The 15,739-nt window shown below is 39.1% G+C and overlaps 1 protein-coding gene across 3 annotated transcripts in view; it reads left to right on the forward strand.

The window, feature by feature from the left end:
* The window catches only part of PIP5K1B (phosphatidylinositol-4-phosphate 5-kinase, type I, beta), a 316,932-nt gene that overhangs the window by 166,105 nt on the left and 135,088 nt on the right, over positions 1-15,739 (forward strand). For all 3 annotated transcript variants that reach the window (XM_011970143.1, XM_011970145.1, XM_011970144.1), the window contains one exon: positions 5,899-6,016. In XM_011970143.1, coding sequence (XP_011825533.1) covers positions 5,899-6,016 — 118 coding nt within the window. The remainder of the gene's footprint in view (positions 1-5,898; positions 6,017-15,739) is intronic.

Raw genomic sequence — 15,739 nt, forward strand, 5'->3', positions numbered from 1 at the left:
GGTCACATTTGTTGAACAAAAGTGAGGGCATTTAGCGTCCTTTAGCGAAACTGACCACTATCACCTAGGAATTGTGTAAGTACTAGTTTTGTCAAAAGTCCCCAGAGCCGCTACTGATGATTTGGTTACAATCTGAAATAAACGAAACTCACTAAATGGAAAATGCTGCTCTAGAGACAACAAAGCTCTTTGAGTCTCAGCTCCAAAACTGGACCCCTTGTGTTAGTTTGAGATGCTAAATTAGTTTTAACCCCATTGCTTACCACCACATCTCTCACTCCAGTGCCACCAAAACTAGCACTTGGTCATCAGGCTCTAAAACCCCATAAACAAAGCCGTGATGTTATTAGTACGCACAGAGGAGACACCAGCTGACCAAAGCTTCTGTAAGTGAAATTCTGCCCACCAGCCCCTGTGGTGTGAGGGCCTCATGTGGAAGTAACTGGGTATTTGGGCAGGGAGAAACCTCTGAAACTTGTAACCGAATCCTGAAAAGAATAACAGAGGAACATCAAGTCTGAGTTAAGCCATTCCTATCTGCTTGTGACTTTTCTCCTGATGTGAGTCTCATCTCCCAATCGTGTTTGTTCCTGATCAGTTTGGGCCATTATTTTCCCTCCCTGGACTTTGATTTATCTGCTAAATGGGGAATTCCAGATGGTGGCCAATGCTTCCTCAAACTTCAACATTGTGTAATTGTGAACATACGTTGCCATTAAGATATATGTATTTTTAGACTAAGACGAGCAGTAGCTTTGGCCTTAAAAATGAACTTGCCTCAGAATAGGTGAATATCGGAATGCCAGAGCTGGTCTGTGATTGAACTTTAACTGCTTCTTAGTGAATAAGTGGGGAAGAGGACAGAGAAACTTCTGTTCTTTATTTGAAATTTCTTTCTCCTTTTTTGGAGCTAAAAATGCCCTTTTATGATGTGATAGGGATTGTAACGTGTGTTTGCTTAATTGTTTAGGTTCTTACTTGGCAAAATAAAGTTGGAAATCCAAGGTTGAATTCCAAATTTTTGTTATCGAAATTTTACTGGCCCATGGGATCCAAGCATCTAGAACCACTGCTTAAAACCTCATAGCTGAGATTTCCAAAGCTTCAACTTATGCCAAGACAGGAAAGTCAGTTGTTGGGTGGTTTTTTTTTTATACCCTACATAAGTGCACTGAAGAAATATCAGGTAAATCTTAAACTGTTAGGAGGTCTACTCTTTTTCTGACTTCATTTTTGCTAAGTCTGGATGCTGAGCACAATTACCCAACAGGTAACCCCAGTCTCAGGCAAGGAAAGCCTGCGGACTTCAGCAGGCAAATGTTGATTGCAGTCCTTGTGTTTGAATGTTGGCAGTTCTGCCATGCTGGAAGTTGCTAAGCACTTGGTACCTGTGCTGTGGAGATTCTGTGGGGAACGTCTGTGGGCTGGCACCCACATCTACACACAGTAAATGTGCCCGCGTGAGGCCTCAGAGAACCAAGGTTGTTGCCTGCTGGCTGACCTTCACTGGACTTGCTGTTTTCTCTGCACTCGTGCTCCCCTGACAAATATCCAGGCCCAGCAGGGGCCAGCGATCTCATTAATTTGCATTTCCTTCACTAGACTTCATTCATGTCAAGCTGGTATTTGTTATTCATTGGAGCAGCTTAAATATGCGGAGGTAAACAAACCTTCTGCTGTGGTGCTGAGCATGGAGGGCTCTATTTGGGGGAAGAGGGATCAGTTTATGGCTTTTAACCTCTTACTTTTAAAATTTATTTAATTTTGTGAATGATAATACGTAGCAAGGTTTGTCCTGTTCTTAAAAGGAATACTGTGAAAAGTTTCTTTTGTCCCTGTGCCTTTTTTCAGTGTCCAACTCCAGTTATCACTGTTACTTGTGGCTTGTTTTTCCTTCAAGGATTTTTTATGAATATGCGTGCCAAAAGAATATTTGTTTTCTTTTTTATACAAGTGGTGACATACCATACACAGCATTCTGCATCATGTTTCATCCACTTAACAATTTATCGTAGAGATCTTGCCATGTCAGTAACTAATAAGCACTCTTATTCTTAATACCGCATAAAATTCCATTGTGTAGCTGAATCATAATTAATTAGACAAGTCCTCTCCTGAAGGCCATCCAGGTTGCCATAATGAGTAACCATGTTCACATATATTGTTTTGGACAAATGCTAGTTTATCCATAGAACAACATAGGCATGTATTTGCTGGATCAAAGAGTTACATGTTTGTAATTTTGATAGCAGTTGTGAAAATGTCCTTTATGGGAAAAAATATCTCAATTTACATTCCCACTAACAATATTTCAGAATACCAATTCTCCTCAAGCTATATCACAGTTGTGGATTTTCACCAGTCTTCCAGGTAAAATGTCTCTCAGTAACATTTATTTTATGAATGAGGTTGAGCATCTTATGTTTGAGTCATATCTTTTCATTTCTGTGAAGTGCCTGATCGTATCCTCAGCTATTTTTTTAAGTTAACTTTTTGATCTTCTTTTTTTTTTTTTTCTGAGACAGGGTCTTGCTCTGTTGCCCGGGCTGGAGTGCAGTGACGCAGTCTCAGCTCACTGCACATTCAACTTCCTGGGCTCAAGCGATCCTTCTGCCTCAGCCCACCAAGTAGCCGGGACTACAGGTGTGCACCACCATGCCTAGCAAATGTTTGTATTTTTCATAGAGACAGGGTTTCACCATATTGCCCTGGCTGGACTTTTTGGACTTTTATGCATTTTATTGGAGCTCTTTATATTAGGAGATTAGCCCATTGTCTGTGATATGAGTTGTAAATATTTTCCCATTTTGTCATTTATTTTTCTTTTTAACTACATTTTCAACACATTCCTCATGTGAAGGGTTTGGCTCAGGGCTGTTTCCTATATAGCCTCAATCATCCAAATGTGTTGATGGCTCCCTGCATTCAAAGTACTTTAACTTTCACCTTTTCATGTACTAAGCCACTTAATTTGTAGAGGTTCCGTACTGGGCCTGGTGAAACTCAGCTTGTAAATTACAGAGGCAACTTGAACCGAGGCCTCCCTGGACTATAAAATCCACCATCTTAACTACCACACAGTGTATCCAGTAGGACTTAAGAGAGTACAGCCCAATCTTAATATTAACCAAAGGAAAATAGAAGCCATAAAATAAAATCTCCTAGGAGAGAAAACAAACAAAGAGTTGTGATGTACTATGAACCTAATTTATAGAAGCCACTATATGAGAATTTTCCTTTCCATTCATACAAATACAGAGGTTCAAGATTATGTAACCTCAGCAATTAATTGTTACTTCCTATATGTTAATTACACCATGAAGCAACATCCATTCTGTATGATGCCTCCATTAAGTATTATGCCCACTCCTTTTCATTTTCTCTGTTTACACAAATATATTTTCTTGATTGCCCCATGTAGGTAAGCCTGCCTCACAGTTGGCCCATACTTCTCTGTATCTTAATATGGCCCAAAGCTACCTAGATTTAATTCTTTTTCATGGAATGATTTAGTGGTTTTTTAAACCACCAAATACCTATTATTATTTCTGTATGCCTAAGGAAATAAAGGTTCCTGTTCTCTACGTGAAGCTGCTCTGCTGTGTGTACATGAGCATTCTTGTGTGTATGTGTGAACATGTGTTTGTGTGTCTGTCTCACTCCAGGGAAACCTAACACTATCATTTTTACACTATAACTGAATAAATCACAGTAGTCAGAGAGATGTGAATCTAAGGAAAATTTTTATAATGAATGGAAACTTCAGGGAAAGATGAATAATCCAAGGAGCTCAGAACTAACCCAAAATGAAAATAATAATAGTAAATGCAGCATCCTCTCTGATAAAATCCTGGGCCCAAAACTGCAAAAATATGAGAGAAACTCCATTTAAGTGGAACATGGGTGTTTTATCTTACCTCTTTGAATGTTGAAGGAAATCTGCTCCAATAGAATGAGTTCCTTTGTATGAGATAGAAGGTGAAAAAGAGAGAAGAAATTGGCAACGCTCTTAGCCCACTGAAAGCAGCCTGCTTCAGAACCTAAGGCATTGTGGTTATTTTTACTTGCTTGCAAAATTGAGTCACGAAGGATGTTATAGGTCTCTTTGAGCCTCTTTGCTTTTACCCTTTATTTCTATATAATCTACATTTATATTAATAAATTATCACGTGCCATATACGTTTCAGAATCATTCCTTTTGACAGTCCCATGGGATCGAATCCCCTCCTAAATCCCAAAATATAGAAAGAGAAAATGGTTGGATACAGCACCAGGGCATCATACATTAGTACTAAATATTCAACTATGCTTGCTTAGAGAAACAATAACCATTTAAATGAGCAGATGATTTGGGGGTCATTCCTTACAATGTGACTGCTCTTCTCTCAGGCAGTCTTAGTCCCTGTATCACTCTCCTAGTGTGTAGCCTTGCTGCTGCCTGAGTGTAATCCTGCCTTTCAAGATAACCATTTATTATATGGTGCTAACCCCTAACAACACAAGCCAGCTCCGTCCTCTGATACTCAGCAAAAAAACAACAAAAAAACAAAACAGTCATCGGTAATCGTGCAGGAGGAAAAACTAGTTGCATATGATATATTGAATAGATACTTCCTAGTTTTCAAGGGTGACCTGTGACTATGCTGAATTTCTGCCTTACACATTGATTTTCTAATGTAATTTCCATGTAAAAATCACATCTTCTCTATTAGCATTATGTTGAAGACTCATTCTTTCACTCAACAAATACTTATTGAGTGTCTGCTATGTGCCAGGCATTGATGCAAGAATCTGATTGATCTCAACAACTTAAACTGTAGTAGATCCAAAGTGTTTATTCTGTGCTGAAAGTCTTTGTCATTTGCCCAGTCCTTTTTGTGTGGTATCCATAAAAAGCAGACCATGATAAACTTGCGTAGGCTCTCAATGTCCCACCTAGAATGTAGATCAAAGGGATCTTGAACCTTTACATAAAATTCTATTGCATTGTTCTAATTTTTCTGAAAATTTTAACAATGAAAACACTGAAAAATTTAAGAATGAATGGCTTAGGTGGTTTGACTGAGCTCATGTATTAGGTAATACTGTATGGAGTCAAAGAATAAAAAGGATGAGTCTGATAAACATCAACATTTAGGCCAGTGGATCCCTCAATGGATCTGACCAGTAAAAAGTACAGAAGGGGATTCAGCTGTATGAATAATGTTTTATGTCTTAAGCAGCATTTTGGATTCATTGATATGCACTGGTTTATTCTTTGTACATTTTATGTATCATAAGTATTGTGTATAATTTTTCAAAATGAACCCAGAAAAAGGAAAAGAAGACAATGATATACTGGGGAATGGAAATCAGGTTTTAAATTTTTTAAATATGTAAGGTCTCTTTTTTTTTAAAGTGTAAATAAAAGAGTTCAGATTGAGGTCCTATTCCGTGTGATGGTTCTCTTTGTTGGTAGGATGTTTTAAGAGTTAATTTCACTTATCCCTGGTTAACAATGTTTGCCAAATATCCAAACTTCATGGTTAAAAAAAATGCATTTTTGAAATTGCTCCACACTCTAAGGCCTAGATCTTTTACCCAAAGCATTACAATGTCATTATACTGGTGATAATGGAGTGATCTTCCCAGGAAGAAAGCACAAAAAGATAAATGAATTTTCAGGCTTGTGACACTGATTGACAGGGAATGCCTGCACAGAGTGACCCTCACTAACTAGCATCTGTTTCTACCTGGTGATCATTGGCCTTTATGACATGAACTTTGAGAAACCCACTCTCAGGGGATGATTTTTCTAGAGGTAACATTGGCCCAGGACTAATAGAGCTAGAATTTGCAGTCAAAATTGTCCTTGCTAATGTGTTCTTTCTTTCTCTCTTTTTAATATTTTGACTTCAGCGAAGGGAGCAATCTGACCCCAGCACATCACTACCCAGACTTTAGATTTAAGACATACGCTCCATTAGCATTCCGATATTTCAGAGAACTTTTTGGTATCAAGCCTGATGATTACTTGGTAAGAACCTGTCATTTTTCTTCCTTCTATAGAAATGTGTGATGTAAACATTTGTCTCGTAGCAACAGCAACAAGTGGCTTGTGTCTCTCATTTTATAGAGCCCTGGGGCATAGTAAAAGTTCCAAGTTTTATAATGATTATAAATTTAGCTTCAAGAAATGTTGATGTGACTGTGTAGCTTTTACTGATAACTGCAAAATCTGCGATGGTAATTGATATTTAAATAACTATAATATCAGTTGTGACTTCAGATAATTATTCTAACAGATATGTTATAATTAGTTCTAAATACTCCTGTGAATTTTGCTGATTAGATTCTATTCAAAAGCCTTTCTATGTTAATTGCCTTATTTGTACCATTCCTCTAAACTACCTTGGCCCACAACCATTTCACCTTGACCTACAAATTTGAATAAACATTTTAAAGAATCTGGATAATTTTGTTCTCAAAATCTCTTCAGGCAGACTTTTTAAACATATTTTTATTTGATACAAGGGCATGTTTTATCCTCAGATTTGTCTGTGCTCTTCATCTGCCTTCTGGCACACAAGAGGTACAGACACAACAGCCTTTTTGTGAGAGGTAGTCTGATGTGACCTCAGAGTTTTACCTCATTCCTGTTCAAGGAGCCAGGAACTTTCTGTTGCAAGTGAAAAAATGGTTTGTTTCATAATTTGATCACTGTTAACACCCTGGGGCTCTTCAAAATTGGTTTCCAAAAGACTGTAGGAAGAATGCCATCAAATATTTATTGTGCATCCCATTCTGAATGATCTTAATAAGACTTGAGCCAGATCCTGGGACAGTGCTTTTCAGAGGAAGTATAGCAACATGTGTAACAAAGAGTATATAATATGCATCTTATAATTTGGATAAGATGTAAATAATTAAAAGTTGATTCTACTCTGTGCTGATGAAGACTTTCTTATGTCTCCTCTGAATCTTGTAAAAGAAAAAAGAAAATCTGTGAATGATCTTCTTTATTTGGTCCGTAAGAAAATCATATGACTTCTGCCTAATGAAGCAATACTGCTTTCTCAAGGCACATCAGTAAGTCTCCAAAGAATGGTGAGGGCAAAGTAGAAAGTCCCTGGCATCCTGCTGCCCTTAAATGTATATATTGCTCTCTTTCTCTTACCACTCCCCTTTAATTGAAGCCTCAGGTGCCTCTACCCGTCACTACCAATGCAAGTACACAAGCACACACATTTGTTCTCTCTCTCTCTCTCTCTCTCTGTGTGTGTGTGTGTGTGTGTGTGTGTGTGTGTGTTAGAGAACATCCTTTGGTTTCTAGCCATTCTGTAATTACTGAAGGTTGTCATCATTCAGAAAATGTGTTTGAGATGGGGTTTACAATGTGGTTATACTGATGATAATGGAGTGATGTGTTTGAGATGGGGTTTACAATGTGGTTATACTGGTGATATACCCCCAATGGGGTTTGGATATTATATTATGGAAAACAAGATAGATCTCTCATCTTCTGCCACACACTCAAATTTAATGGATTCTCTTTCTGAATTTCCTTGAACTTCTCACCAGCTGAAGAGATGCCTTAGACTTACGTTTCACACTGCTGATCCAGTCAGTATGACCAGATGGATGCCTGTCTTTAGCCCTCCCATATCCATTGCCCCAAAGGCTGGACGTCCATTCTTTCATTCATTCAGACCTCACAAATTTGCTTTCTTTGGGAAGAGCCTTTTCTGAACAACTTCCCACACAGCCTACCCGAGTTTCCTAATGAGTCTTTAAGCTGGAAAAATTATTTTCATAATGTGGTTAGAGTATTTACAAAGGAGCGTAAGAATCTAGCTCATCACTTCTCACGAGAGAAGTCCTTGTGCCTGTAGCTGGCAAAACGTAATCAATCAGTGGGCACTTTGAACACCTATTATATCTAAAACACTTTGCTAATACTTGTAGGGAAATTCAAAAAACTACAAGTCACGACACACAAAGAACTTAAAATCAAACTGGAATACTAATTTGTCTATGTAGAAAACCAATCAACTCTACCAGGCAATAAATGTAAAAACTGAAGCAAAACATGAAATACTCTAGGGTTGAGGTAGAGGTCTTTCTCTTTCTTGGGGTGATGATTAGGAGGTCTTCTTATGAGCATGGTGTGGTTTTAACCATGCCTTAAAAATTACAAGGGATTTTAAAAGGTAGAAAAGAGATGGATGCTCAGGGGTGAAGGGTTGGAAGGGGCACTGTAGAACCAGAAATGTGGATGTATTCAGTTTTCAGAAGGACATTTAGTGGACCAATATGGCTGGAGGGAAGAGTTTTTATCAGGAACATTATTAACATTAACAGATAGGTCCAGGCAACTCAAATAAACAAGCTTCTAAATTATAGGAAACTAAGGAAATATAAAGATTGACTAGATATTTGATGGTGTTGAGAAATAACTTTTTTGGTGGGATAATAATATCATGGTTCTATTTTAAAAGGAGAATCCTTGTCTTTTAGAGGATACGCTGAGATACCTATGGATAAAATTGTTTGATATCTGGGATGTACTTCAACAGAATCTGAGGAGTTGGTCAAAGCATACAAAATTTGAATTAGACAGCCAGGCACGGTGGCTCATGCCTATAATCCCAGCACTTCAGGAGGCTGAAGTGGGAAGATCACTTGAGGTCAGGAGTTCGAGCCAACATGGTGAAACCCTAAAACTACAAAAATTAGCTGGGTGTGGTGGCACGTGCCTGTAATCCCAGCTACTCGGGAGGCTAAGGCAGGAGAATCACTTGAACCTGGAAGGCGGAGGTTGCAGTGAGCCGAATGCAGACCTTTGCACTCCAGCCTGGGTAACAGAGCAAGACTCCATCTCAAAAAAACAAAAATAAAAATAAATAAATAGCAAAATTTGAATTAGAGAGGAGGAATAAATGTGGGAGATTGATTCTACATGATCACTATAGATAATAATATATGCTTGAAAATTGCTGAGGAAGTAGATTTTAAAGATAAATGCTTGAGGTGATAGATATCCCAATTACTCTTATTTGATCATTACACATTGTGTATAGGTATCAAAATATCACATATACCTCCAAAATATGTACAACTATTATATATCATTTTTTTTAAAAAAAGAAAAAGTTCCCACCACAAAAAAAGTGATGAATATGTGAGGTGAAGAATATGGTAATTAACTTGATTGAGCCATTCCATAATGTATACACACATCAAAACATCGTGTTGTATACCATAAAAATATACAATTTTATTTATCAATTCAAAAATTAATCGGAAGGATTATATACTCTAAATGGGTGAATTGAATGCTTTCTGACTTATATCTCACTATAACTGTTAAAAATAAATAAATTGAATGCCCCCAGACCCAAAAGAAAAATCTGAGGGAAGTAAGGCAGCAGAGTGGTTGGAGGTCTAGAAGAAACAAGATTGGCCATGAGTTGATCATTGATTGATCATGAATGAGTTTACCATTCATGAGTTGATGCTGGAAGATAGATACATGAGTGTTAATTTCACAATTTCTTTTCACTTTTATGTATGTAAATATAACTTAAAAGGTAGAGAGAGGCCAAGTGTGGTGACTCATGCCTATAATCCCAGCAGTTTGGGAGGCCAAGGCAGGTGGATCACCTGAGGTCAGGAGTTCAAGACCAGCCTTGCCAACATGCCAAAATCCCATCTCTACCAAAAATACAAAAATGTTAGCTGGGCATGATGGCATGAGCCTGTAGTCCCAGCTACTTGGTTAGCTGAGACAGGAGAATCACTTGAACCCCAGAGGCAAAGGGTGAAGTGAGCTAAGATTGCACCACTGCACTCTAGCCTGGGCAGCAGAGTAAGACTGCGTCTGAAACACACACACACACACATGCACACACACACACACAGACCCACAGACGATGGGGGAAAGATAGAGCCAGGTACGTAAGTGTGTTTTTGTTTGATTCCATTTGTCCACCTCCCTCATTCACCATGCACATGGTTCAGTAACTAGACACATCTCTGGGGCTTGCAAGAAACAGAACAAAGGCAGTGGCCCTAGCTAAACATGACTACCTGGTCCCCAACAGCAGCTGCCACCCACCTGTGCCTGCACTGGAGACACCTGTAGCACAGGACTGAGGCGGTTCCCCAATAAACCTTGGAGTCTCTGGAAGCTCACCTCCAAACCGCTCTATCTGGGGCCACACCTAATGATCTGGAGTGTGATCGATGAGGAAAGGGTCGTTTACATGACACAGCATGCTTGAGTATCAGGTATAATAACCTTCAGTGACTTTTTAGCTCAATCCTTCATTTTACAGATGAGGAATCTGAAGCTGGGATCAGCAAAGGGAGATGCCCAAGGTTACACACACTGGTGGGGTCAGAGCCTAGACCAAACAGTGGTCTCCCCAAGAGCTTGAAGACCCTTCACCAGCTGGCCTCATGCTTCCCATATTTGATGAGAATCACAGACCTCTTAGCAAATATGTACTCAAGCTAGCCTCTCCCTAGCCCATTGACCTGTGATTGTCCATTCTGAAGAATACAGCCGAAAGAAGTCAAACACCTTTAACAAAACACATTTTGGAAGAGTTTAGCTAAAGGAAAGCACAGAAATAGGAAATAAGACATTGCTTGAAAAACCCTGTGAAGAAACAAAGGATACAGTGCCAGTCACAAAGTACATCATGGTGGCTGGCAAACTTGGGCTACTCAAACCCACACTTGTGAAGATATAGTGATGTAAGTCGGGGGTGTGGGAACAATCTCTAGCCGTTGGTAACTCCATACTTAGGTGTAATATTGAATACCTGCGATTTGTGTGTATTTCTACTTAGTTTTTTGCTGTTGCATCTGGATTCCTGCCTGAATTATTCTGTTTATGTGTTCAGTCCCATTAAAATTTACCCTGTGCATGCTGATAACAAGTTTCATGTTGAAACATGCATAATTTGGATTGTGAAACAGTATGGTGAAGGAGCTTCTGCACGCAGCAGTGCAAACTTTCCTTCTTCCTTATTTTTTCCTAGACAAACACCTCCCAAGGCAAAGCCAAATGGCCCCAGAGCATTCCCATCTCTGCTTGGGCAACCAGCCATGGGTTCTTTCCTTCTCCATCATGTGCCTGGTTATTCAAAATTCCAGTAGAACTTACATGAGTCTTTTCAGGCTCACCTGCACCAATAAGAAAGCGAGCAGAGTGAATATTTCATACTATCAGGGGAAGAAATGGCACATAAAATTATCTCTGCCACATGGGGCAAGTTTACATTGTTAATTTACATTGGCAGGGCCCAGCTGGGTTGTGCTTTGCTCTTTCTTTTTCTCCAGTGGGTATAGCAGGGAGACCCTGCAGGAAATAGAAGCAAGAGCATGAATACATTAGAACAGCTTGCACAGATGACAAGTGCCTGGAAGGTGCATAAAACCCAGGAACACGCATGGGGGCTTTTGATCATGACTAATTAAAATGTTCCCATCTCTCCTCTTCATTTGCTCTTAAGAGGCAATGTTGCAAAGAAGGTGGCTTAGAAGAGAACGTAGTAACTGAGTTGTAGAGTGAGAAACCATAGAATTCTACAGCATAATGGTGGTACTCCTGTTCAGTATCATAATCACAGTTTATTGCACATTGATGCTGGGCTATGAATAGCCCCCAAAGGGTTATTAAAGTGGATCAAAACAATTTATTATTTCATTCATGTTATATATAAATGACATAATAAAAGAATATTTGACAGTGTAGTAACCAATGAAATAGCCTTCATATTATGTCACTGCATTTTTTTTAAATGTCACTGCTTATAGAAGAATTGGAGACTTTAATTGGGAGCAGATGTTTAGGTCTGAATCCAGTTTTTTCTAGACACCTCTTTCTGGATCACCCCCCTAATTTCTCTATTTGCAGCCTCTAATTGCTGCATCCTTTGTTGTTTTCATATTTTCACAACATAAACTCCTACTCATAAGGAAGTTCTGCGTCAGGAATTCAAATGCCATGGAACAAAGAATCCAAATTCCTAAAGAGAGTCTAGGGTCTGCCTTCACTTTTTATGAGAGCTTGGAGTCCATACCTTTATATTCCAGGGTCCCAAATTCGTGAGTAAATGAGAAACCCAACATTTTCTTGCTTCACTCAGAATGCGTTCGTGTCTCTTTGGATCACCCTGAAGTCATGGGCAGTCGGCTGAGAACCTCAGTGCATCCTAGGGTGGTGTCAGCTCTTCTTACCTGCCTGTGGAATGAGTATATTGTAGGCCATGTGCTTCTCTCACCTGTGTGTGATCATGTCATAAAATTAACAACAGCAATACGTGGTCACTCTTTGCCAGGGATTTCAAAAGCATTCACTTTAAAAACTTCCAGTAACTTTCCGGTAGATATTATTACCTTTATTTTTAGAAATGAGGCTTCTAAAACTCCAAGATGCTAAATTCCTTACTCGGGATCACATAACTAGCAGCTGGTACAAATCTCATGCCCTTTTCACGAGTCACTCTTCCACAAGAACACTTTGTCTGCACACATGGCTGGGCAAGCGCTCTCTGATTACTCTTGGTTTTTATGGCGTCCTGTCTGCAGTCTGATAGCTATTTCTGTTTTCCCAACTTATCCTCAACTCATCTGTGGGCTTAGGCTCTAATGCTGTTTAGTAAGAGATTGTTGAGAAGCAAGGCTAACAGAATGAAGGGGAAGTGGAAGATGAAAGTTGCCAGTGACTTAGGAAGCCAGCAAACACTTGCTTCTTTCTTTTCTTGGATAATTGTGTTTCCTTTATCCTCAGTATTTTCAAAGCAGAATAATGTAAAAGGTCATATCCAGAAACTACCTTTTAATCATGTTTCTGCTAGTTTCTCTCTCCCTCCTCTCACTTTTTCTTTCACTGTCCCTCCTTTCAGGTTTTTCTATGATAGGGACTTAAGTATTCACAAGCTCAGAACAAAACTTTTGGGATTTTTTTAGCCTTGATGTTTTTTCAGATGCCTACATCCTCAAGATATGGCTGTTTATATTACAAAGCTGTAGTAATCAAAACAGCATGGTACTAGTATAAAAACAGACACATTGACCAATGGAATAGGATAGAGAGTCCAGAAATAAACACACACACACACACACACACACACACACACACATCTGTAGTCAATTGACTTTTGACAAAAGTGGCAAGCACACACAATGGGGAAAGGATGGTCTCTTCAAGAAATGGTGTTGGGAAAACTGGCCATCCACATTCAGAAGAATGAAATTGAACCCTTACCTCACATCATAAACAAGAATCATCTCAAAATGGATTAAAGTCTTAAATGGAAGGCCAGAAACTGTAAAACTACTTGAAGAACACATAGGGAAAAACTACTGCACAGTATTGATTTGGGCAGTGATTTCCTAAATGACCCCAAAAGCACAGGCAAAAAAGTAAAAATAGATCAAAGAGATTGCAGCAAACTAAAAAGCTTCTGCACTGCAAAGGAAACAGCAGAGTGAAGAGACAATCTACAGATTGGGAAAAAATATTTGCAAATAATGCATCAGGTAAGGGGTTAATATCCAAAATAAATAAGGAACTCAAACTACTCAATAACAAGAAAACTAATAACCCTATTTAAAAATGAGCAAAGGACCTAAATATACATTTCTCAAAAAATATATGTGTGTGTGTATGTGTGTGTATATATATATACAGGCCAAGCATGTTGGCTCACCCCTGTAGTCCCAGCACTTTGGGAGGCTGTGGCAGGTGGATTGCTTAAGCCCAGAAATTTGAGACCAGCCTGGGCAACATGGCAAAACCCCATCTCTACAAAAATACAAAAAAGTATTCAGGCATGGTGGCACATGCGTGTAGTCCAGCTACTCAGGAGGCTGAGGTGAGAGGATCACCAGAGGCTGGAGAGGTCAAGGCTACAATGAGCCGTGATCAGGCCACTGCACTTTAGCCTGGGTGACAGAGCGAGACCTTGTCTTTTTTTAAAAAAAGACAGATGGCCAATAGGTACATAAAAAAAGTTCAACATTCTTAATCATGAGAGAAAACCACAATGAGATATCACCTCACACCTGTTAGAATGGTTATTATCAAAAAATATAAAAGATAACAAGTGTTTGATGAGGAGGTAGAGCAAAGGGAACTCTCATATACTGTTGGTAGAAATGTAAATTCATACAGCCATTTTAGAAAACAGTAGGGAGGTTCCTCAAATAGCTAAAAATAGAGCTACCATATGATCCAACAATCCCACCACTGGGTATCTATCCAAGGCAACGGAAATCAGTACAGTGAAGAGATGTCTGCACTCCCATGTTCTCTGCAGCATTGTTCACAATGGGAAAGATGGAAACAACATAAATGCTCATCAAAGGATAAATGGATTTTTTAATGTGATATATATACACAATGGAATACTGTTCGGCCTTTAAAAACAACACAATTCTGTCATTTAGAACAGCATGGATGATCGTAGAGGACAATGTGCTAACTGAAATGAGCCAGGCACGGAAAGATAAATATCACATGATCTCACTTACTTGTGGAGTCTGGAAAAATTGAACTCATCGAAGTAGAGGAGAATGGTGATTACTAGAGGCTGAGGTGGTAGGATGTGGATAGAGAAAAGGAAAATGCTGGTGAATGTATACAAGTCTGTTAGATGGAAGAAATCAGTTCTGGTGATCTATTGTATAGCAAGGTGACTATAGTTAATAGTAATGTATATCTTTCTAAATTAATTTTTTAAAGTGGATTTTAAATATTCTCACCACAAAGAAGTGTGTGTGGTGATGGATATGTTAGCTATCGTGATTTGATCATTCTACAGTGTATTCATGATCAAAAAATGTCACATACCCGATACATGTATACAATTATTATATCTCATAGAAAAACAAATACTGCATGTTCTCACTTCTAAGTGGGAGCTAAGCTATGGGTATGCAAAGACATGCAGAGTGGTATAATGGACATTGAAGACTTAGAAGAGGCAGGGTGGGCAGGGGGTGGGGAATGACAAACTGCCTGTTGGGTACAACGTCCACTACTCAGGTGATGGGTGCACTAAAATCCCAGGCTCCACCACTATGCAATTAATCCATGTAACCGGAAACCACTTGTACCCCTAAAGCTATTGAAATAAAAAAAATTGAAATTAAACAAATCATTGTTTGTCAATCAAAAATTTAAAAATAGAAAAATTTAAAGACGATGTGGTTCTTTAAGCTCCTGCTTCTGCCAGGCTGGGTCTATCTCACACCTGCATGGCCTCTTTACCTTTTTCTCTGCCACCCAGTGTTTCTCTAGTCAATGATGTGGATTATTAGTTAATAAACACTGAGTTTAATAAAACCAAAAACAGTGATATTTACAGCCATACAATTGTTGGTGGAGTTCAGCCATCTGACAGAAATTTCTTGAGTACCTACCACGTATGTAGGCACCTACCATGTTCGAAGGCACAGGTCTTGGAACTGTATCACAGTGTAAGATAGTCACAGTTTCTGCTGCACAGAGTTTTACAATCTCTGCAACTCGGGGAAAAGGAAACAGGCAATTGCAGGGTTTTGTAGTGACTTCTGTGATGAGAATATCCAGGGCCAGGAAGCAATTGATCTTTTATCCATGGAACCAGGAAGAGTTTTCCAGAGCAAGTGCTGTCTCAGCAGGCACTGAAAGCTGAAGCTGTGGCAGCAGCTTATGAATTATGCTCCCTGCATCTTCCCTTTGTCTTTCTACAGTGGTTTCCTA

Source organism: Mandrillus leucophaeus, unplaced genomic scaffold, assembly GCF_000951045.1.
Source record: "Mandrillus leucophaeus isolate KB7577 unplaced genomic scaffold, Mleu.le_1.0 Scaffold93, whole genome shotgun sequence".
Lineage (NCBI taxonomy): Eukaryota > Metazoa > Chordata > Mammalia > Primates > Cercopithecidae > Mandrillus > Mandrillus leucophaeus.